The sequence below is a fragment of the Nyctereutes procyonoides genome, unplaced genomic scaffold, assembly GCF_905146905.1.
Source record: "Nyctereutes procyonoides isolate TBG_1078 unplaced genomic scaffold, NYPRO_anot_genome, whole genome shotgun sequence".
Classification (NCBI taxonomy): domain Eukaryota; kingdom Metazoa; phylum Chordata; class Mammalia; order Carnivora; family Canidae; genus Nyctereutes; species Nyctereutes procyonoides.
The window spans coordinates 17,405,372-17,429,613 of NW_026575036.1; the positions used below are offsets into that span (position 1 = coordinate 17,405,372).

The 24,242-nt window shown below is 37.2% G+C and overlaps 1 protein-coding gene across 1 annotated transcript in view; it reads right to left on the bottom strand.

Moving 5' to 3' along the window:
- Nucleotides 1-24,242, bottom strand: part of CPNE8 (copine 8) — a 216,348-nt gene that overhangs the window by 48,629 nt on the left and 143,477 nt on the right. Inside the window, exons 11-13 of the mRNA XM_055318917.1 lie at nucleotides 17,225-17,300; nucleotides 11,008-11,061; nucleotides 9,606-9,667 (exon numbers count right to left, since the gene is read on the bottom strand). Coding sequence (XP_055174892.1) covers nucleotides 9,606-9,667; nucleotides 11,008-11,061; nucleotides 17,225-17,300 — 192 coding nt within the window. The remainder of the gene's footprint in view (nucleotides 1-9,605; nucleotides 9,668-11,007; nucleotides 11,062-17,224; nucleotides 17,301-24,242) is intronic.

Below are 24,242 nucleotides of genomic sequence, written 5' to 3' on the forward strand. Positions count from 1 at the left end.
ATATACAGAGGACTTAGCCAAATGGTATTTATGATTCTGTGCTGAGATACTTATAGTGTAAGCCATTGGAAATATAGAAATATGTATTTTACAAATATTTAGAAGTCAATAAGCCCATTTTACAGATATTAATAATCATAATCATGATAATCTAAAGCAGAATCTTAGATTTCAGAACAGTATGACTTTGTATGAATCTGACACTATCCTTATTACTAGTTATCAGATACTCAATGCCATAGATTAAAGATTACTGAATAAATATCTTTAGTTCCCAATTATATCAGACTTTTAATATTCAAAATTATTTCTTAAGAAGCCAACAGAAATATTACAAAAAAAAAAAGAAGCAAACAAATACATGACCCTGGGATAAATATAGAAGAGTGTAATTTTTATAAAAAATGGCCCTAGGGTCAACAATCCAAAAGAGACAATCAGTTTTTACTATCTACAGAGAGACCTCCTTTGTAGATATCACTCTTCTATTTAGAAAATAAAACTCTTTCTGACCTGAAGTTATAAAATATATCTTATGCTCCAGGAAAAGCCCCGTCCTGCTTAACCAAAAAAAGTCCTAAAAATCAGATTTTTGTTTCAAATAATATTTGCATAAAAATTGGCTGATTTAGAATGCATCTCTCTCATCTGCTCACGGTATACCTGAATTGTAAGCCTGATAATTGCAGCTAAACAGAGTGTTTGAGGAACTGAGACTGTGAATGAAATGTAACAAACTAACAATATGGTTTCACAAACAATCAGGGTTATATTTTCATGTAAATATCTACATCAGTAACAACTAAAATAATGGAAACCTAGAATATCCAATACTAAAAATTAGGTCTACAACGTTCCTTCAAACGAGAAGATATTAAAGGACTTTGAAAATAATTCTGTGTAGTATTTAAATGTGTTCATTCCTAACTCTGCATAATTTCTACTTGGATTCATGAGAAAACAAAGAACATTTTTACAATTTTCTATTGAATTTTTTTTGTGTGAGATGAAACAAGAAGATAGATGAAATTTTAAAGGGCAATTTAAGGATTGCTTTCTACGAGTTTCAACATAAGCAGTTAGTCCTACATATGCCATATGCCGTATCAGTCATCTGTTTGTCCTCTTTCCCTTTTCTCATGCTCCTCATACAACTGAGGGTTAGGGCAATGTTCTCCAAATTAGTGCAGAGCACAAAATGAATGCAGGAAAATCTCAACTGTTTTGGAAAGCCCAGAGTACCAATTTTTACTCATATTTTATACGATGATTGTTTGACCTTTTTTTTTTTGAAGATCTCTACCTTTGTTGGCTAGGGTTCAGCATGATCATAAGTTAACAGTAATTTCTCCTAGATTAGAAAGGATACAGTAGGGGCACCTGGGTGGTTCAGTCACTTGAGCGTCTGCCTTTGGTTCAGGTGATGATCTCAGGGTCTGGGATGGAGCCCCACATGGGGCTCTCTCCTCAGCGGGGAGTCTGCTTTCCTGTCTCCCTCTGCCCTTCTCTCTACTCATGCTCTCTCTTGCCCTTGCTTACTTCTCTCTCAAATAACTAAATAAAATCTTAAAAAAAAAAGAGCATGGTGAATACGTTCCTGAACTGATGCCACCCAAATTAGCAGTAGTGATGCTAACCCAAGTTAGCAACAAAAACAATCCACAAACACTGGTCACAAATACTGATATCTTAGTATTTTAGGTTAAAAGTGAGTAGTTACTCCAATATATTACAGAAACAAAATGGAATTGAACACTTTGTTCCAATCACTTTTGAAATAACCTACTTATTCGGAAATATGGTAGAGCAACTCTTCAAAAACCTACTCTTGATAAACCCACAAATCTTCAAATAAGACCTCCATAATACTACTTTGAGATGTTTGGTTGATTGCAGCCCTAAATGTCAGGTTATTTCATTGTTCTTCTTCAGTGTAATCATAGGATAAAAGGCAAGACCAGATGGCTAAATTAAGAAGAGTCTCATTAGATGTGTGCTGAAGAGGAGTTCTATCAAAGACTGAAATGTGAATACTGGAGTTTAGCTGAAGTGTTGACTACACTTAAAAGATGTAGCTGCCAGCTATCTTTCTATCTTCTATCCTCAGTTAAAAATACTCAATTCTTTTAGGTGGAACCAGAGGAAGAAGGAGCAGAAGAAAAGCAAAAAAAAAAAAAAAAAAAAAAAAGTTTCTGAAACCTAGGTTTCCAAAGACATGAGCTTTTTCACAAGACACCGTAGTGGCTAACGAACAGAGGTTTCACAGATGAAAACTGACAATGGCATATATATCATCTATGAAGTTAGCAAAGATAAAAAAGGAGTTCCACTATTTACTTAGGTAAAGATACAATAAACTTTCATATACAAATGAAAGTGTTAGGAGTGTAAATTATTACTACTCTTTCAGCAACACAACTTAGAAATCTCTAACAAATTATAAAATACACATACCATTTTATCCAACAACACTATTTCTAGGAAATGACCCCTTACACATGCTTAATGACATGCATAAAAAGTATGCACCAGGGTTTTACCATTGAGCCTGGTTTACAATAAGAAAATAAAATAAAATAGATACAACTAAAGCGTGTATCCCACAAAAAATTTTAAACCAAATTATATACTTTCATATGATGGAAGACCATTAAAATAAGGTAGATACGTAAGTACTGATGTGGAAATATATATACACAATATATTTAATGAACAAAATATACATTATAGAATATTGTACACAGTGTTATACCAATATTACAAAAAATAATTATGCATTCTGCAATAAACAAATATGTAACTATGTTATCTCTAGAAGGTATGATTACAGAGGATCTAGCTTCATACTAAATTATGTTCATTCACTTTGCCTAACTTTTCGTTTTACTATTTCACATTTTATGTTTATAATGTGAAACACAAATAAAGATTTTTATGATTAAAATGTGAGAGATGGGGCATCTGGGTAGCTCAGTGATTGAGCATCTACCTTTGGCTCAGGTTGTGATCCCGGAGGTCCTGGGATCGAGTTTCGCATCAGGCTCCTCAGGGGGAGCCTGCTTCTCTCTCTGCCTAGGTCTCTACCTCTCGCTCATGAATAAATAAATAAAACTTTAAAAAGTGTGGGAGATATAACACTTCTTTCCTAGAAAGATGAATATAAAACACTAATAAAATTAAGTAAAAGTATTTTATTATTTTTGAAAAAAGTAACAATGAAGAATATCAAATATAACTAGTGTAACAGTTTTCAGAATTTTTTAAATTGTAAGAGATAGGAATTCTGATTGATGTTGTTCAAAAAAGTCAGTAGCCATTTACTGAAACTATACATAATTAATTTGTCATTTATTACAATTAATCCTAATTTGAAATGAGTGCAGCTCATTATGTTCTATTTTGCTATTATTCAGAAATTTTGTGTAATTACGTATCTGCTTTTTATATGATTTTCCATCATTGTAGTGCATTTATCTACTTGGAGGTTGAGATTTCTTAATAGCAAGGACAGAAAGCTCAAAGTGTTACAATGTCTAAACAGGTAGGAAAAAAATTGACAAAATCTATCAGAAAAAATAAAAATAATGTATTGAAATATTTGGATTAGACATTCGTACCTACACTTTCACCTGGTTTTCATATTTGTGTTCTCCTTTCAAACTGTTATAATTTGTTATTTTCACGCAACTAGGGATTTTTAAGAAAGATAGGAACATGAATCTCTACTCTTCCTTTCTTATAATCAGAACCCATCAGGTATTCTATGAAGTAAATATCCTGATCAATCTCCATAATCAATTAATTCAATGTTTCTAGAGGGCCTCCTTGATTCACTCTCAACTCTGGTCAAACAATATGATCCCGACCGACAGACCAAAACTCCTTTTGCCCTTGCCACCACCGCTAAAAGGTTAGCCAAATCCATGTCACAAGTTAAAACATTCAGCGCAACTCAATAAAACCTGTTTTTTTTTTTTTTGCAAAAAGCCTAGACATTTCAAAAAGGAATGTCTGAAATATGAAAGATGGCTCCAAAAGCATCCATAAATCTCAGACACAATTCCCTTAACAGATTAGGGACGCTTTGAGAACAAAAGGGGGATTTTACCCATTCTCCGAGCAAACACTGCAAAAGACATTTCTATAAAAATTCAAAATAAGGACGATTTCACTCTTATAGACACTGCAATAACTTATTCAGTCCTCAACCCCTTTCGGTTTTCCAATCTCCTGCCTTGGAGTAGAAAGGCATTTACCATCTAATGGTAATCAGTCACAAAAAAGAAAAAGGAAAAGAAATGTTTTTAGATTTGTCTTCTCAACCTTCAGAATTCCTAATTCTACCTATCTGTCCAATTCTACTCCAATCAGCCTGCTGCCCTCCCATTCCTAAATATACTCTCTGATCAATTACAGGCAACTTCCTCTACCAATAGAAGACATATGATTTCAATTTCCCCAACAACTGTTCAAATTGATCCATCAAAGCCCTTAACCAGTATTAAGCAGTATACTTCAAGCCCTATGGACATTAAAGGAATAAATAACTCTTATTATTCAAGATTTAAAAAAAAAAAATTTTACCAACTGAAGATTGATCATCCCCACTACAAGACCTTGCAATACCCTCATCATGCCAAATAAAAAGCCCATTACAGAGGACTGCATTTTGGTCAAGACCTTAGGGCAATCAACACTATATTCATACCCAATCACCCTACATCTTGACAGTACATCCTCCTTTCTAATATGTCCACTGAAACAACTACTTTTTCTGTCATGGACCGATACAGTGCCTTTTGCAGCATTTTCTTTGGCCCCCAAAGTCAATACCTTTTGCTTTTACAAAGAACAATCACAAAGACACTTCAACAGCCGTACCAAAGGGATATACCAAAAACTCTATTTCTCTCAAACCCTCCATGGTGACCTGAAAGATTTCAATTTCCCTGGGAAATCTATACTATTACAATATATAAGCAATCTTTACGGGGTGTCTGAGTGGCTCAGTCAGTTAAGCATCTGCCTTCAGTTCAGGTCATAATCCCAGGGCCCTCGGGTCGAGCCCTGCATTGGGCTCCCTGTTCAGTGGGGAGTCTGCTTCTCTCTCTCCCTCTGCCTGGTGCTCTGCCTACTTGTGCTCTCTCTCTCTCTCTCTGTCAAATTAATAAATAAAATCTTAACTTTTTTTTTTATATTTCCCCACCCTAAAGGCCTCTTACATAGACACTAAACATCGTCTTCATCAATTAGCCAACAAATGACATAATGGAAAGATAAATTTCAATTCTGTTCTGCCTCTGTCAAATTCCCAGGTCACCTTTTAACATCAGATGGGCTAAAAATAGAACCAGACAGAATGACTACCACCACCCTGTTCTGTCAATCCTAGACTAAATGACAATAATGAGTTTCCTGGGCCTTACTGAATCCTGACACCTTTGGATTACCAATTATTCCCTCATACCTCAATCCTTAAACCTCTCTACTGGAACCATTCCAGACCCTATTCCAAGGCCTCAAAGAGACCCAAGAAGGTTTTATTCTTTAAAAAAAAAAAAAAAAGTTTGTCTCTTTTCCAACTCTAGGACACCCTCATTACCAACTGCCCTTCTTCCTTTTTGCTCATGAACTTTCCAGTAGCACTTTGGGAATCCTGACCCAAATCCTGATCAATTGTTGGCATATGGAGGCCAAGAATGCCCTGCAGGATATTATAATCTTCAACTAGACCCTGTGGCCAAAGGTTTTCCTCCCTGGCTCCATGCCCTAACAGCAGCCTTTACACTCCTTACTGCCACCAAAAAAATAGCACTAGACTCTCCCCTATAGGTATTCGTTCCAAATACAGTTAAAACTCTCTTAGATTCCCACCACACAGAACATCCTTCTGCCAGTCCACCTATCTTTCTAGCCATTTCACTCTCTTGTTGTCCTCCTCTCAAATTGCTGTCATACTTTTCTTACCCCTCAAAGATTCAACTAACACAACTACATCCTTGTCACTGATTCATTATTTACCCCAATTAAGCCTTCATAAATCTCCCCCCACCCAAGTCCCCATTTTACTTGGTTTATCGATGGATGTTACATAAAAATGAACAAGGAAAATACAGTGCAGGACACTCTATAGGATCCACTGAACAAATTTTCAAAGCAGGCTCCTTTCCCTAGGCTCGTTAGGCCCAATAAGCTGAATTACATTCTCTAACAAGTGTATGCTAATTGTTAATAAATAAAGCTCTCCCTGTCTATAGATAGCATATATGCTTCTGAGGTTGCCCAGGATTTTGGTATGCTCTGGAAACAGGGTTTCTAATATTCTCTGACAGTCCATAAAAACAAAACTTCTATATTAAAACTACTTGACACCTTCTCTTTCCCCTCAGCTTAGCTATTATAAAAATTCAAGCTCATTCCAAATTTGATATCCCTGAAGCCAAGGGCAATCATGCTGACCACGCTGCCAAAAATGTGGCATTTCAAACCTCCAACTCACAAACATCTCCCTATATGACTTTCATTCCCTTAACCCTGTTACTTAAAACAAAACAAAACACAACACACACACACACACACACACACACACACAACCCTCAAAACATCACTGAAGGAGGAAATGGATGAAACAAGGTTCCTAGAAGGATTTCTCCAAGACAACGTTTGGGTGGGACCAAATAACAAACCTGTGCTACCAAAAAGAGCCCAGGAACTCTTTTTAAATGTATCTATGACACGACACCTTGGAGCACAAATCAAATGGTCCAATGGACACACAGTTCTATTAAATGCCATCTCCAACTGTTGCCCAACAAATATTTTGTGCAATCCTACAAAACGATATTGCACTGCCTTAGGTCAATTTCCTCTTCCCATCAGGCCTTCTGACATCTGGCAAATTGATTTCATCCAGCTTCCTCCATTTACCAAATAGAAATGTGTATTGATAGTGATCTGTATGTTTTTTCACTGGGTCAAGACATTTCCTTGCAGGCAAGCCAACTGCTAAAACAGTGGTCAAAAACCTATTAGAAAAAAATCACCCCAGTTGGAATATTCTCAAAAGCTACACAGTAACCAAGGAATCCATTTTACTGTTTAAATTGTCCAAGAGATCTGCAAAATCTAATCCATCTTTTAACATTTTCATTGCACCTATCATCCTTAATCCTCAAAATTAGTTGAACACACTAATGGCATAATCCAAACTCAACTAAGTGATCTGGCCATAGGCATGCTGGCCCCTTGGGGAAGATTTGCTTATCATAAAGCCACGCTGTGTAATCCAACAAATGTTCTAGAGGAATTACCCCACAATACTGCTCCAGCCCTACAAAACTTACAATTATCCTTAGATTCTCTTGCTTCAGTAGTCCTAGGCAATCAAACAGCACTGGCCTACCGGCCGGTTGAATAAGGGGGTGTCTGTATTCTTGCTAATATCTCTTGTTGCACCTGGATAACTACATCCTCCAAAGTAGAATTAGAAATTAAAAAAAAATTTTCACACAGGCCTCTTGGCTTCACCATATCAACAATCCCACCTTCAATGAAATTTGGAATTACATTAAAAGTTATCTACCATCACCCAATCTCTTTAGTTGGTCACCTGACAAAACAGAAAACATCCTTCCATCTGGACTACAATACTGGATGATACGATTAACTTGGGGATTAAGCATCTTGTTGCCATATAAAATACCTTCTGCTTGTTTCAGAAGTGTCTCACTTTCTTCTCTTCCGCTCCCAAGCTAATGATGATGACTGAAGCTTCTGTGTATACTGTTCCAACTCCATGCCCTTATGCCCCTTACAATGGATTGGATGGACCCCAAGAAGTACCCAAGCACTTGGGCCACAAAGGACTCTACCATACAACTGATCATGGTAATCTTTTATACACCAATGATCAAAAAGAAGAAGTGAAGAGGAAAAGGAGCAAAGGAAAGTTAACAATTCTGAGTCCATCTCTCAACTGCCACCATTTTTGCGTAGTTCAGAGAAGAATCACCACTTCCTGGAATCATGATAATCATCTTGAGGTTTAGACACCTGGAAAATTTTCCCCCAACCCACAATACTGAGCAAAAGAGGTCAAATAATCTCTGAGCAAACCACACCAACTGAAATTTCTTCCTCGCTGTGGTTTCAAGTTTTAAAAACACCACCTCCTCTCATCCTTTTTGGTCAAGCACAATGTCACTGAGTTGGGTTGTCCCTTATTTATAAACCTAAATAAAGATTTGTCTCCTATTTCCTCACTCATAGGCTCATTCCTGAAGTTTTTCTTTAACAGCATTTTTCTGGACTTTAGTACCTTTCCCTTTAACTTTATTGAAAGAGCCACAGTAGCTTCTGTGTCTGTGTAGCCAAGTGGCAGGTTGCAAGATGTCCATATATAGCATTGATTCTGCATTTAAGCAAATTATCATTTTGGGGTTTGTTTTTGTTTCCTTAACTAAGAGCAAAAGGGTCAAGCTCCCTGTGTTTTGGTAAACTGTCTTTGTTCCTCTAGCCTCTTCATTCTTTTATCCCTTTCTTCTACCTCATGACATTCTACCAGTGAACTAGTATTGAAAAAAAAAAAATTCTAGGGGCACCTGGGTGGCTCAATGGTTGAGCATCTGCCTTTGGCTCAGGGCGTGATCCTGGAGACCCGGGATGGAGTCCCATATCAGGTTCCCTGTGAGGAGCCTGCTTTTCCCTCTGCCTGTGTCTCTCCCTATCTCTCTCTCTCTCTCTGTCTCTCATGAACAAATAAATAAAATCTTTAAAAAAAAATCTTAAATCATAGTTAGGAAAAGATTTACATGAGTGTTGTCTCTGGCTGCTATTTTTTGTCATGAAGTTACTAACCACATTCAAATTTACCTCTCACCATTTGTGTATATTCTAATACAGGTTATAGCACATAAATTAGAATATGTGGACATTTTAGACTGCATATTAATGAATCTCTGGGGATGCTTGGATTTGAAAAGATAGGGGCAACTCAGTTAAAAATAGGAACAAAATTGAAAAAAATCCTTCCTATTTACTAGGGTATAGGAATCCACAATATATTACCAAGACAGGCTCTGTCTGGACTCTGGAAAATTTCAAGAATGGTTAAAACAACCAATTTTTTTCTGAAATATATTCCTGCCCAGAAGCATAAGGAGCAACAAAATGACTACTCACCATCCATTTCTGCATTATGATTTTACGACAAGATACATTCTTTAATATTCTGGAGCTCAAATATACATTTACAACAAGCCCTCAAGCTTTTCTTCTACTTCAAAAATAATGAAAAGTGCATATAAAAAGTCCCATATGTTAGGCAACTGAAAATATTCTCTGGAAGTACATATAATAGCTTTATCTGCAACTATTATTAACACAATAGAGTCTTCTCTTCGTCAAAGAAAAGTTGCAACTTTCCCCCAAAGTAATAGCTCATTGTGTTTAAGTTTATCTCCCTGTCTGTAACAAAAGTGCAAAAGTTCTGCCCTCAAAGTATAATAAAGTTTATCATTTCAGCTGCCTATTACTTAGTGGTAGCACTTGCTAGATACACTAAAAGAAATGTTTAAGCAATGAAACAATTTCAGACAATGACTTACCCTCCTTTAATATAATCAAGGAATGAAACTTCTGTTTCTACCAGAAAGGAGAGTAAAGTTACCTGAAAAAGAAAAGAAAAACAAGGCAAAATTACCTGCCAGTACTAACTGCAACCCCAAATGGACTTTAAGTATTAGAGACAAACTCATATTCATATTAGAGAGGAATATCACATTTTGAAAATCAATAACAATATAATTCTTTATTAAAATCTGCCAGGACTGTTTTAACGTATAAAATTATAAGAATGAAAGGAGCCAAAAAATTAAATAACTCCTTCCTACGACCAGTTTATTTCCTTTGAAGAATAGCAAAAAATTGTCTACAAGGACACTGTGTTACTGCATGTTTTTGTCATCGTCCTGTAATGAGGCTCTTGAATATTTCAAATGTCTTGCAGTACAGAAATCTTCAAAAGGAAATTTGAGGAGAACTTAGATATTCCTTCTCCTAAGAAAATTTAATCATACAATAAAATCTTCAGTATATTATAGAAGAAATGTCACCAGAGAAGAAAAGTAGAGTATGGGTAACACAATATTACAATGTAATATTGTAATAACATTGTGTGGTGACATCTGGTGACTGTACTTATGGTGGTGAACACAGAATGACGTACAGGATTGTTAAATCAGTATGTTCTATACTCGAAACTATGACATTGTGTATTAGCTACGCTCCAATAAAAAAAAAAAAGCACATCAGAATTCTCAAAAAAAAAAAGAATAGGATGATTTTTCAATTTTAAAGATACTTTCATCTTTGCACCTTCCTGTATCAATTTATTTTTTATTTATTTTTTAAAGATTTTATTTATTTATTCATGAGAGACACAGAAAAAGAGGCAGAGACACAGTCAGAGGGAGAAGCAGGCTCCATGCAAGGAGCCTGATGTGGGACTGGATCATGCCTTGGGCCAAAGGCAGGTGTTAAAAACCATTGAGCCACCCAGGGATCCCCCTCCTGTATTGATTTCGTCCCACTTCCAACAAGGTTGTAAATTTTAATGCCATATTAACAAGTACTTTCTCATGCCATGATTTTTAACAGTTAAGTGTAGCCTGTAAAGAGTGTAGTATTTCTTACTAGCACTTAAACTTTTTCATACCTACTTGATTCTCTCTAGTGTGATTCCACTGAATGAAGATTTCATAACAAAACTTCAGCTTCCCTCAGAGGCCATACAATCCCGAGGACAACCTGCAGGAAGCTGGGTCACTACTTTTTATAAGGTATTCTCCATTACAACCATCCCCACAGCAAGTTCAGTTTTCTATTATGCACCTTTATATTAAAATCTTAAGTGAAAGAGCTTAGTCTTTAGTTCCAGTCTATATAATATTATACATTTTTTTATTCATTTATTTGACTCCTTGATGAATAACATAAAATCTGACTTACTGTTCCTGAATTAGTGTATTTTTTCTTTTTTCCTTTCTTTTTGGGATTCACCACCTTGAAAAGAAGATAAAACAATTATTATGTGTTAGTTTTATACTGAAATTTTCACATTTTCACAGAATATGTAGTTCAAACTGCTGCTTTCACTTTAGATACATTTATACATTTACAAATGCCTTTAGTATGACTCCTGGACAGTCCTTCGGCCAAAACTTCTTTCCAAATTTACTAGTGACCATTTTCTTTGTGTGTGTGCTCATCTTTTTTAAAAATGTATTTTTTTATCAGTAATATTCTTCTCAATCACTTTATGCATTGATTACCCTAATCCATCTGTATCTTCTTGATGTGAGAAGAGACTTTTAACATTTAGGTCCTAAATAATAATGACTGCTTTGAAGTAAACTGTGTAAATAGCTAAAGAAAAGTATAGTCAAGAAACATAACTTTTGTTATTAGGCTAAAAACACTAACATAAGCAAATCACCCAGATATGTGCATACATAAGAGCTCTTTTACTCTATTGCTGTCAGGGATATTAATTTCCGCCAGATACCGAGGCTATGTAATAATTGGTAAAGGCCTGGTTTGTGGACCTAAGATTTAACTTTTGGCCACTTATTCCATGAGGAAATATTATTGTACAAGAAATTGAAGAATACAGGGAACGTAAAGATGAGTAAGACCTGTCAATCTAATAGGATAAGCAAATCACATAAGTGCCTTAAAATAAAATCCTTCAGTGCATCCCAATCCGAAATACACTAGGAAGCATTTTGACAGGCAAAGAAAGTTAAAAGAATTTATGATAAGTATTATTTAAACTTTATTAATTTAAACTAAGGCAACAATAAAAAGAGATAGACATAACATTCTAGAAAGAGGAAAAAGTAATTGGCTCAAGGTGGTTGGAGCAGAGGGCAAATACATATTATTGAAACAAACCTGAAGACCCACAGGTATGTGGAGCCAGCAGGAGACACTCCTATCTCCATACCTAGAGACCCTGAAAGCTGTTTGCAACCTTAGAGATCTCAAAGGGCCCTATTCTCTGCTCCAGCCCCCTCATAATCACAGTCCACTAATAGTCCTATGGGTCCAGGGCCCCAGTAGGAAACAATCCTGTCTGCAATCATTTAGATCCTGAAAGGGACCAATACTTAGTTCCAGCTCCTTCCAGGTATAGTTTGTGAGACATTCCGCTGGCACAAGGACCCACCAAGATGCACTCATATCTTACCTCAGGAGATCACGAAATACCCTTATATTTATTTATATTTATTTGGCCCCAGCCCCTCTGGCCTTGGTAAGGAAGCAACCTAGCCCACCCAGAGGCCTAGTGGGAGACATGCCCATCTGTGCCTCCAGTGCCAGGTCTACAGACCAAAGTCTTGACCATGGTACCTGAAACAGCCATGCGATTCAGTGGCTGACCCTCTTAGGTATGGTGCAGAGCCAGTCCTGCCTACTTAAGGATCATCCAGTGATCAGATGGGAGTCCTCCAAGGGAACTGGCAGGAGTCAAACACATCTTTGCACTTAGTAATAGGTCATCTGACTAAGGACTTGTACACCCTGAAAAGAAATCCTGGTTCAGTGCCCCTCTACTGAATAAAGTACAGCCAGCCTCATTCACCCAGGGTCCAAACAAAATCCATGCCCACTTGAGCTTCTGCTAACAACCATCCCCAACCATGGATGCTACTACAGACCTAACAGCTTCAAAAGCAGCTCAAATCTAGCATGACTGCAGTTTTGGAGAAAATCCTATCAGCTCAGGAACTGACAAGAGAAGGTCTTTATCTACCAAAACTAGTCTGTAAAGCTAGAGGGACTTTATAAAAGCTCAAGTACATTGCAGGAGATCTAGAAACACAATGGCAAGCAGAGAAAACAGGCATCTATATAAGTACCACCTGTTTTATATTACTTTCATTGCCTGTTTAGAGCCTTAATATTCCTTCCTTGGAAGACCTAGATAGAAAAATTGATCCATTACTCCATCTTTCACCTTGCCTGAGAAGTTTGACCTTTAATATCTCATACTCTACTAAGTAGCTGTTATCAAGACGCACTAAACATATATCATGTGTTTGTCTCCCATTAGACATGGAATTTTTTTGAGAGAGAGAGAGACCAAGACCAGAGCCTAACATAGGGCTCAACCTCACAACCCTGAGATCATGACCTGAGCTAAAATCAAGAGTCAGATGCTTAACCAACTGAGCCACTGAGGTGCCCCTAGACACTGAAATGTTTAATCACCTCTGTACCCCGACGGCCTTAACAGAGGATGTGTAATATAAAAGCCTTGTAACAAATATCTTATTTATAGGTGAATGAATGAGTGAATGAATGGAATGCTATTGCTTTAACTTAGTAAGAAGATGGCAAAAGAAGGATAGCATTCCATTCCTAACTTAAAAGATGTCAATTTTAGTATCAACCTGGTGGGGAAAGAGTTATCAACCTGGCAGGGAAAGAGTTACCTTTATTGACTAGTACTGAGATATTCTCCTTTGTTATTCATTTTTGTAAAATAAAAGAATTATAGAGAATGTACAGGTAACTTAGCTCAAGTATTAACAATGCCAAATTATACCATGTGCTCAATACATGTGCCAGTTAACTGGCAAGCTAGGTTTAAGGCAGAAAGAACTTAAGAAAGATTTTGCCTGCTTTAATAACTTGAATTTCTTTAATGACTGAATCCTACTTTGTCATTAGCTTTAGTCTTCACCTAAATAACGGTGAAAGTGCTCAAACATACTAAGCAGACCACAGTTCATTTTATAACACCATACTGACATAATGAGCATGCATATTTTTCTTTTATTAAAAAGGTGTTGGGGAGGAGGTTGGTAGGAAGGCAAAACATAAAGGGTGAAGTTTATGGAAAAGTGAACTTGCGTCCATATTGAATTTTTTTAAATAATCAAAAGTTTCATAGGCAAGAATTTTTAAATTTCTCAGATTGAGTTAAAAGACCATGGGGGGGGGAGGGGCAAGATGGCGGAAGAGCAGAGTCCCCAAATCACCTGTCCCCACCAAATTACCTAGATAACCTTCAAATCATCCTGAAAATCTACGAATTCGGCCTGAGATTTAAAGAGAGACCAGCTGGAATGCTACAGTGAGAGGAGTTCACGCTTCCATCAAGGTAGGAAGACGGGGAAAAAGAAATAAAGGAACAAAAGGCCTCCGAGGGGGAGGGGCCCCGCGAGGAGCCGGGCTGAGGCCGGGGCGAGTGTCCCCAGGACAGGAGAGCCCCGTCCCGGAGGAGCAGGAGCTGCACCAACCTTCCCGGGCGGGCGGAAAGGGGCTCGCAGGGAGGTGGAGCAGGACCCAGGAGGGCGGGGATGCCCTCGGGCTCCTGGGGACACTAACAGACACCTGCGCCCCGGGAGAGTGCTCCGAGCTCCCTAAGGGCTGCAGCGCGCACGGCGGGACCGACCGGAGCAGCTCGGAGGGGCTCGGGAGCGGCTCCAGGGAGGGGGCTGCGGGGCGGGAGCGCGAATCCACCAGCGCAGGCCCCGGAGCACAGGGCGCCGGGACACAGCCCAGGATCCGGCCTCCCCCGGGACAGGCAGAGGCCGGGAGGGCCCAGGACAGCGAGGACGCTCCTGCCCCGAGCTGAGCAGATCAGCGGCCCCGCCCCGGAGCCTCCAGGCCCTGCGGACGGAGAGCCGAGAGCCCCGAGCCCCATAGTTCCTGCGGAGGCTGAATCCAGGCTTCCAGAGTTGCCATAGCAACTGCGACTGTTCCTCCTGGGGCCTGGCGGGGTAAACAACCCCCGCTGAGCCCTGCAGCAGGCAGGGGCAGAGCAGCTCCCCCAAGTGCTAACACCTGAGAATCAACGCAACAGGCCCCTCCCCCAGAAGACCAGCTAGAGGGGCCAGTGATACTCCCCCGTGTTCCAATACAACTTGTTTCTGGCCACTCTGCACTGAGCAAAATGACTAGAAGGAAAACCTCAACTCAAAAGAAAGAATCAGAAACAGCCCTCTCTCCCACAGAGTTACAAAATCTGGATTACACTTCAATGTCAGAAAGCCAATTCAGAAGCACTATTCTACAGCTACTGGTGGCTCTAGAAAAAAGCATTAAGGCCTCACGAGACTTCATGACTGCAGAATTTAGATCCAATCAGGCAGAAATTAAAAATCAATTGAATGAGATGCAATCCAAACTAGAAGTCCTAACGACGAGGGTTAACGAGGTGGAAGAACGAGTGAGTGACATAGAAGACAAGTTAATGGCAAAGAGGGAAACTGAGGAAAAAAGAGATAAACAATTGAAGGACCATGAAGACAGATTAAGGCAAATAAACGACAGCCTGAGGCAGAAAAACCTACGTTTAATTGGGGTTCCCGAGGGCGCCGAAAGGGACAGAGGGCCAGAATATGTATTTGAACAAATCCTAGCTGAAAACTTTCCCAATCTGGGAAGGGAAACAGGCATTCAGATCCAGGAAATAGAGAGATCCCCCCCTAAAATCAATAAAAACCGTTCAACACCTCGACATCTAATAGTGAAGCTTGCAAATTCCAAAGATAAAGAGAAGATCCTTAAAGCAGCAAGAGACAAGAAGTCCCTGACTTTCATGGGGAGGAATATTAGGGTAACAGCAGACCTCTCCACAGAGACCTGGCAGGCCAGAAAGGGCTGGCAGGATATATTCAGGGTCCTAAATGAGAAGAACATGCAACCAAGAATACTTTATCCAGCAAGGCTCTCATTCAAAATGGAAGGAGAGATAAAGAGCTTCCAAGACAGGCAGGAACTGAAAGAATATGTGACCTCCAAACCAGCTCTGCAAGAAATTTTAAGGGGGACTCTTAAAACTCCCCTTTAAGAAGAAGTTCAAGTAACTCTGAACGTGAATGGGCTTAATGACCCCATCAAAAGGCGCAGAGTTTCAGACTGGATAAAAAAACAGGACCCATCTATTTGCTGTCTACAAGAGACTCATTTTAGACAGAAGGACACCTACAACCTGAAAATAAAAGGTTGGAGAACCATTTACCATTCAAATGGTTCTCAAAATATACCCTAAAAACTACAGAACACTTCTGAAAGAAATTGAGGAAGACACAAAGAGATGGAAAAATATTCCATGCTCATGGATTGGCAGAATTAATATTGTGAAAATGTCAATGTTACCCAGGGCAATTTACACGTATAATGCAATCCCTATCAAAATACCATGGACTTTCTTCAGAGACTTAGAACAAATTATTTTAAGATTTGTGTGGAATCAGAAAAGACCCCAAACAGCCAGGGGAATTTTAAAAAAAGAAAACCATATCTGGGGGCATCGCAATGCCAGATTTCAGGTTGTACTACAAAGCTGTGTTCATCAAGGCAGTGTGGTACTGGCACAAAAACAGACATATAGATCAATGGAACAGAACAGAGAACCCAGAAGTGGACCCTGAACTTTATGCTCAACTAATATGCGATAAAGGAGGAAAGACGATCCACTAGAAGAAAGACAGTCTCTTCAATAAATGGTGCTGGGAAAATTGGACATCCACATGCAGAAGAATGAAACTGGACCACTCTCTTGCACCATACACAAAGATAAACTCAAAATAGATGAAAGATCTAAATGTGAGACAAGATTCCATCAAAATCCCAGAGGAGAACTCAGGCAACACCCTTTTTGAACTTGGCCACAGTAACCGGAGAAGGACAAACGGTGTATGTTCTCATTCATTTGGGGAATATGAATAATAGCGAAAGGGAATATAAGGGAAGGGAGAAGAAATGTGTGAGAAATATCAGAAAGGGAGACAGAACATAAAGACTTCTAACTCTGGGAAATGAACTAGGGGTGGTGGAGGGGGAGGAGGGTGGGGGGTGGGGGTGAATGGGTGACGGGCACTGGGGGGTACACTTGACGGGATGAGCACTGGGTGTTATTCTGTATGTTGGTAAATTGAACACCAATAAAAATTAATTTATAAAAAAAAATAAAATAAAATAAAATAAAATAACTATACCAGCTAAAAAAAAAAAAAAAAAAGACCATGGGATTGAAAAGAAATACTATCATTCAAGTCTCAGAAACAAGTCTGTTCGATAAATTTAAAGATTCTTACATATATTGGTAGTTGGTTAACTTTTGCCAATTACCCTTTGCAAAATCTATATTTTTAAAGCATAAATTTACTTATTCCAGAGGAAAATAATAATAAAATAAAATTCTTCTTACCTCATATACATTGAATTGCGATTGTCCTCTAGAAAGTTCCCTATAGCTTGTGGTAAATTCTCCAATGAAATCGTGACTAAATTTAAGGAGAAAAATATGTAGTATTAGCTTTCATACATTTGTCAGCTATACTTTAAAGCTTTTTACAAAGTATAGTTTAATCATGGAAAAATGCTTAATATTACTATGAACATAACTTAATAACTTATATTTTAAGAGATTCATACATAACTTCATTGTTCTTCAACCCCAAATTATGTTCACTCAAAAATTACATTTTGTTAATATTCAAATATATAATTTATCCAACCAATATTAATATTTCAAATAGGTATTTTAGTTTAATAACTCATTTCTCAAAAACATTTCATTGTCTATACTAGCAAAATGATTAATAACATATTAGAATGAACATTTATGACACTCAAAAGGTTATTTATATCAATAGTCACAATATATAAAACTCTTCAAACTTTCTTATGACCAGGATGTAATAGGACATTATTTTTCAAGAGTATCCCATGTTAACATGGATAATAGTCACGAAGCTTTATTTTCAATAATAAAAGCTCTAAAGTATATTATTAATACCAACATGGTTATTCTGAGTTTCTTCACCTTAAAGCAATCATCACTGACTTCTCAGGAAGCAGACCTCTACAGGTGACTTCTAGTTTAGATGGGGACAGATAAGGATTGAGTAAGCATGTATTAGTTCTCACTATAAAATCCTGTCAATGTGATTACTGAAGCTTAGCAAAGGAATCTTAGAGACGAAGATGATAAAAAAGATAAAGACTGTAGGAACTAAAATGGTAAACACACCATAAGGGATATCACTGCTATGTATATCATAGAATTTCAGCTTGGCCCATTCACTTTGCAAATGCAAGGTGTTCATTACCATTAAATATATATATATTTCCCCACCCACCAGGTAGATTTAATGCTTGCTTGTGAAGACCTGATGACCAGTGACAACCAATAAACAAACTGCTATCTAGCCAACCAAAATATTGATTTCTAAAGACAAGATTTGGAAGAAAAAATGAGCTACCGTTAAATTTAGCAGAAATTTTGCAATATGATGCTGTTATAACATTATTTAAAACATAGCTCATTTGGATTTCCAGCCTCCCAGTTTTCCACGGTCTCAAAGATCTTGTACATACATCATAGTATTCTAAATGTGACAGTCCTGTTTACACCAGTATCAACACCTTGACTTCTTCCAGATTTAACTTTCAGAAGCAGATCTACACTCATGAAAATGTGAAAGGAAAGGGGACTGAAAACAGTCGTAAATATATTTGTATTTATGAACCCAATCGCCTAGGCCTCACACATTGAAATGACATGGGGAAAATTATAAAATAGTACTTTAGCACTACATATTTCCAATAAGTGAAATAATTTTCTTTGGCCTTCAGAAGCGCAAACTCATAATCATGATATCTTTCACTGCAATCTTAAAACCTGAGTTATGGAGTTTATGTTTATGGAGGAATCTATCCTCCATTTCTGTGCATATTTCAAATATCTTAAGCTGTAGCCATGGAAAGAAAACGTTCTAGCATACCATTAACATTAAAATTTCCAACATTCAACACTAATCAAAAAGTTGGTAGAAAAAAGCAGTATTATTTGCCACAAGTAAATACAACTATGCAATCAAGTCTCAAGAACATGTAATACCCACCCGGATAATATAAGTCCAACAGAGTGGCAAATCTGGAATCCAATGGCAATGATCAGGTTTATAATACAGCACATTGATGTGCCCCTGTTGAAGTCACTGTGAAACTTTCTAAGAAGCAATTCTGTGATATTTTGTCCTGTTTTGTTTTGGTAAATGTGTTACTCTCTGTAGAACTGAGTGATGAACAATGAAGTACAATTCTCTCTGGTCTCAAATGTATGAATCTGCACTTCTGTGCTTCTCACTGGTATTTCCTATTCTGAAAGAACTCTATCAGGAAATAGAGATTTTTTTTGTTCTTCCTCTGAGTTAGGTTTTATAGAGAGCTTATGGTCAAATCTATGGCCCATTTCTTACAGGATATGTCTTCATGACACACTGTCCTCTGCAGACTTTTCAAATTTCATACTCTTATTTCTCCTTTCCTTCAATTTCCTCACCCAGTTTATAGTTCATCATGTCTTAATGCATGCATTTCTATAAATTACCATGGATCCTTTTCAGAATAAGGTAGGATACAAATAAAAGAAAGGATGAATAAAATATTTGCTCCTCCCTTTCTGAATCTTGTTCAAGATTATGATTTTGAATAAAATACTGAATTTGCATGTCATATAAATGCAATGCTATCCTGTGCTGTAGAGGAGGAAATGTAATGAGTCATAAATTGCATTTCAGCCTCCAAGACAACATTTCTGTGAGATAAAGAAAATACATCATTGTATCTATTCAGAGCCAGAGAAACAGATGATCAAGAAATGAGGATTTGTCAAAAGGTCATCAACATAAGGCAGGTAAGAGGAAGTGGCAGTAAACTTGTCAATCCTAAAAAAAAAGGTGCTTTGTCTCCAGAATCAATCTGAAGAATTTGGGTGGATAAGTGGATTGATTCCCAGATCAATTTTGTCATAGATCTCTGTGAATACATGGAAATTTTGATAGATTTCTTTGTAACTTGTCCTGCTTCAAAAACTGCTTAGTAAGCCACAGAGAAATACTTAAAAGAAAGTATTATATGTAATTTTCACTGACTTATAATTATCTTCCCCCCTATCATCACCTATTCCTAGATTTTACCAAGGTTAAAAGAAGGAAAATTTAATTTGTTTTAATATTTTTGTCTGTCCCTGATTTTCAATACTGTAATATTGAAACAATTATCACTATACAGAGAGATAGGATGGAAAGACTTTCATAATAAATCACAACCAACAATTTCCTTGTGATTCAATAATACTGCTTTGCTATTTCCTGTTAATTTAATTGCAACTAAAATAATTATTCTATGTTATGTCTCTCTGACTGCATTTACAAAATAAAGTCTACTCCAGGGCTGTTTATCTGATTTGTGTCTGTTTACATCTCTAATTTGTTCTACATATTTTTTTATAATGGATATATGCTACTTAGAATCTGAGGGAAAAAATTAAAAAGATATTTAAAGCTAGTAGTCTGGCTCTAAAAGCCTTGTTTGAGCAAAGTGATTAAATTGTCAAATAAAAATCTGTATATTACAATAATTTCTATGCTCTATGAATAATGGAAAAACATATTATGCATATTCACACTTATATTTGAAAACTGTAGGACGGTCCTTACTTAAAAATGTGTTGGGGACGCCTGGGTGGCTCAGTGGTTGAGTGTCTGCCTTTGGCTCAGGTTGTGATTCTGGGGTCCTGGGATCAACTTGTGCATCAGGATTCCCTGCAGGGAGGCTGCTTCTCCCTCTGCCTGTGTCTCTGCCTCTCTCTGTGTCTCTCATGAGGAAGAAAAACAAAAAAAAACAAATGTGTCTATTCTACCTCCCCCCATTTCTGGAACCTTCTTTACCACCATCACCTCTCTCTTATAGCCTAGCTATTATGTCCTCCAGGAAGCCTTTCCTGCTTCATGCTCTTAAAGAAAGCCACTATCTCCCTACCATCACAAATCCTATATTGTATTATACCTGCTGTTTACTTGGTTCCCCTTCTCAGCCTTCAACATAGTTGAAGGTAAGAATGGTGATAGACTCATCTCCATGTTTTTGGCGTCTACCTCATGGCCGTACACAATGGGCACTGTGTGCACGGTAAAATTTCCAGAAAGCTGGAAATTTTAACAGTAATTTTAACAAATTTGCCTCAAATTTTATTCAGCCTAAAAGAATGGCACAAGTGCCATTCACGTTAACCACTGTTATCCTCCCCACTTCCTTAAAACAACTCCGAGAGTAATGCAAACAACTGTTCTTTCCCCCACAGAAGTACACCCACACAATCACACCTAGGGCCCAGGAAAGGGAGGCAGGCAATCTTGCCTTTTGCTGGCATCTCTGATGATCTTCCTGAAGGCCACCCTGCCTTGGGAAGAACAGATGATTCTTACATTCTTGACGGTCATTAAACTCGTTTTTCATGTATAATATATACAAGTGATAAGTATGTACTGAACCCATTTCAGTCCTTTATCACCATGTGGTCTGGAGTAAGTCAGTCAACTTTAGAATCTTTATGTCTTCCCTTAAGAATTGGAGGCAATGCCTACTTACTGTTTTGAAAATAAACTCAGAGAATTCATTTGATTCTTTCTGCGAAAGGTGTTTAACTCCTTGGAAAAGACACTCCTAAACTACATTTTTCCAACTATTAAGACTACGATTCTAGACACACACACACACACACACACACACACACACACACACACACACACATATATATATAAAACATATAATTTTAAGAAAGTTTTACCAAAATAAGTTGTGGATGTAATAGGCTTATGGATTGATATATGTTGTGTTATTTTGGAGTTACACACACATCTGTGGCTTTTACCATTCAAGTGCCATTCCTCTCCTTTGGATTTATCCACAGTGTGCCATGTTTCAGGTGTGTGCTAAAGGATCTCTCAAATAAGGATTTTTAAGCAAATTGCATATAAAAGACAATTGCTTTAGAATGTTGAAAAGATTTCAGCTCAAAAGCTGCCATGATGCCTGGGTGGCTAAGTGGCAAAGCATCTGCCTTCGACTCGGTAATCCTTGGGTCCTGGGATCTAGTCCCACATTGGGCTCCCTTCTTGAAACAACAGTGCCGAATAGTACTGACTCCTCCATTTGTACTGCAACATACTGATTTCCTGTGTTCCTCTAACTTGACTAATCTGGGCCAGGCCTACCAAGCATAGCAATATTTTTTAAAAATAACTAGAGGTTAAACAGTCACAGCAATGAGAGACACTTTTAAATGAAGTGCAGTTATGGTGACCCTAATTCAAGTTATAGGTTGCAAACATTCTTACTGTTTAAACCTGTATTTGTAGAAGGGCAGCAGTGTTTTTTAGAGCTGATTAAAACTAAACTACTAACTCCAAAACAAGTAAAATATGCCAAAGGATTTGTGATTTCCCATGATCAACACAAAAGTCATCTTTATGAGTCCAGATAAGTATGTATCAGCTGTCTCTGATTTTGCCAATTTTCTTTGCTTTTATTCTACTCAAAGCCTTTGATTTTGACAAGACTTTTCAGCATCTAAAAATGTTTTGTTTTTTGTTTTTGTTTTTTTAAACAAGAAAATACTACCTTCCACTGATTACTTATTTATTTATTTACTTACTTATTTGAGAGAGAAAATGAGCATGAGCACGGGGAGGAGCAGAGGGAGAGGGAAAAGCAGACCTCCCTCTGAGCAGGGAGCCCAACACAGGGCTCAATCCCAGGACCCTGAGATCATGACCAGACCTGATGTCAGAAGCTTAAGCAACTAAGCCACCCAGATGCCCCTAACGTCCACTGATTTAATATAATAGGAAGTAGTTCTATTTCAAAATCTCAACAGATTCATCTTTCTTTTCCCCTCTAATCCTGATGGAGAATTTAGTTTACTTTGGAAAATCTAGAAATATGACCTTTAAGTATTCCTACATTATGAGCTTCTCTCTATGTAAATTTGCAGAACTATTATGATTCTTAATTGTGCTAGTAAACACAGATTATAAACAAAGCTTTACAAAAGTAGTTTTTCATTGGAAAGTACTAGTTTATGTTTTTACCAGTAGAAATTATTATATACAAGATTTATCTGAATGTATTCATTGTAGAAATGATCATTTATCTCTAGCTTTGTTATAATTTTAAATAATTTCAAGAGATTTGCATTATTTTTGTTCCCTCCATAGATTATAATATTTCTGGACCTTCAAAGGAAAGCAAATATAATCACTCTCAATATTAATAATTCAGAAGGAAAATTGGCTAGTTTTATGTCTTAGCCACACCAGCTCCTTGATCCATTTCTAATACAGATAGAAATTTTAAAAGATATAAATAATATATATGTGTAACGTAAGCCCTATTGTCATTTGGGGTATAAATATATATAAAACATCATATAGTAACATATAATATGTCTACATAATCACACATTTTAATATGTTTTGTTATTTAATATTTCATTTATTAATTTTATTTCCACTTATTTATTACATCTATACAAAGACTTGAGACAAACAACACTTTCTAAGACAAAGACAATACCTTTTTTTAAAAAAGATTTTATTTATTTATTTGAGAGGGAGAGAGGGCATGAACAGTAGGGAAGGGCAAATGGAGAGGGAGAAGGAGACTCCCTGCTGATCAGGGAGTCCCTAAAGGGCCTCAATCCCCGGACCCTGGGAACATGACCTGAGCCAAAGTCAGACGCTTAACTGACTGAGCCACTTAGGTGCCCCAAGACAAAGACAATATTTTTAATGTGGTTTATATTGGTACAGAATATGATATATAATATTATAAAGAAAATGTTTTATATAATGATTTACCATATTTATGCCCAAACTATATGCCTACAGGAGTACTCCAATTTTTTTAATACAACGTATAGACATATTTTTAAAGTATGCATATAAATGTTACATTATTTAAATTCCATGTGTATGTATTAGATATAATGTCAATTTTAACTACACATAAAGTCTAACTTTTTTACATAATTACCTTTAATTATTTCCATTTTCTCTAACAAGCTTAATGCACCAAAATATCATCAAGAAAAAATTTCTCATTCAAATTAAAATTTGCCTAAAGAGGAAGTGAATTGTAAATAGCCAAAAATTATTTAATATAAAATCACTTTTATCTAGCAACAGTTTCACAAATGCAATTTAATCCATTGAAAGGTAGGATGAAGTTTCTTTAGCTAGCCAGGACCTTTGAATATTTTTCTAAGATTATATTAATTAAAACGTTAACTGAGAGGGGTACCTGCCTTGGGCTCAGGTTGTGATTTTGGGGTCCTGGGATCCAGCCCCAAGTCCGGGTTCCTGTTCAGTGGAGAGCCT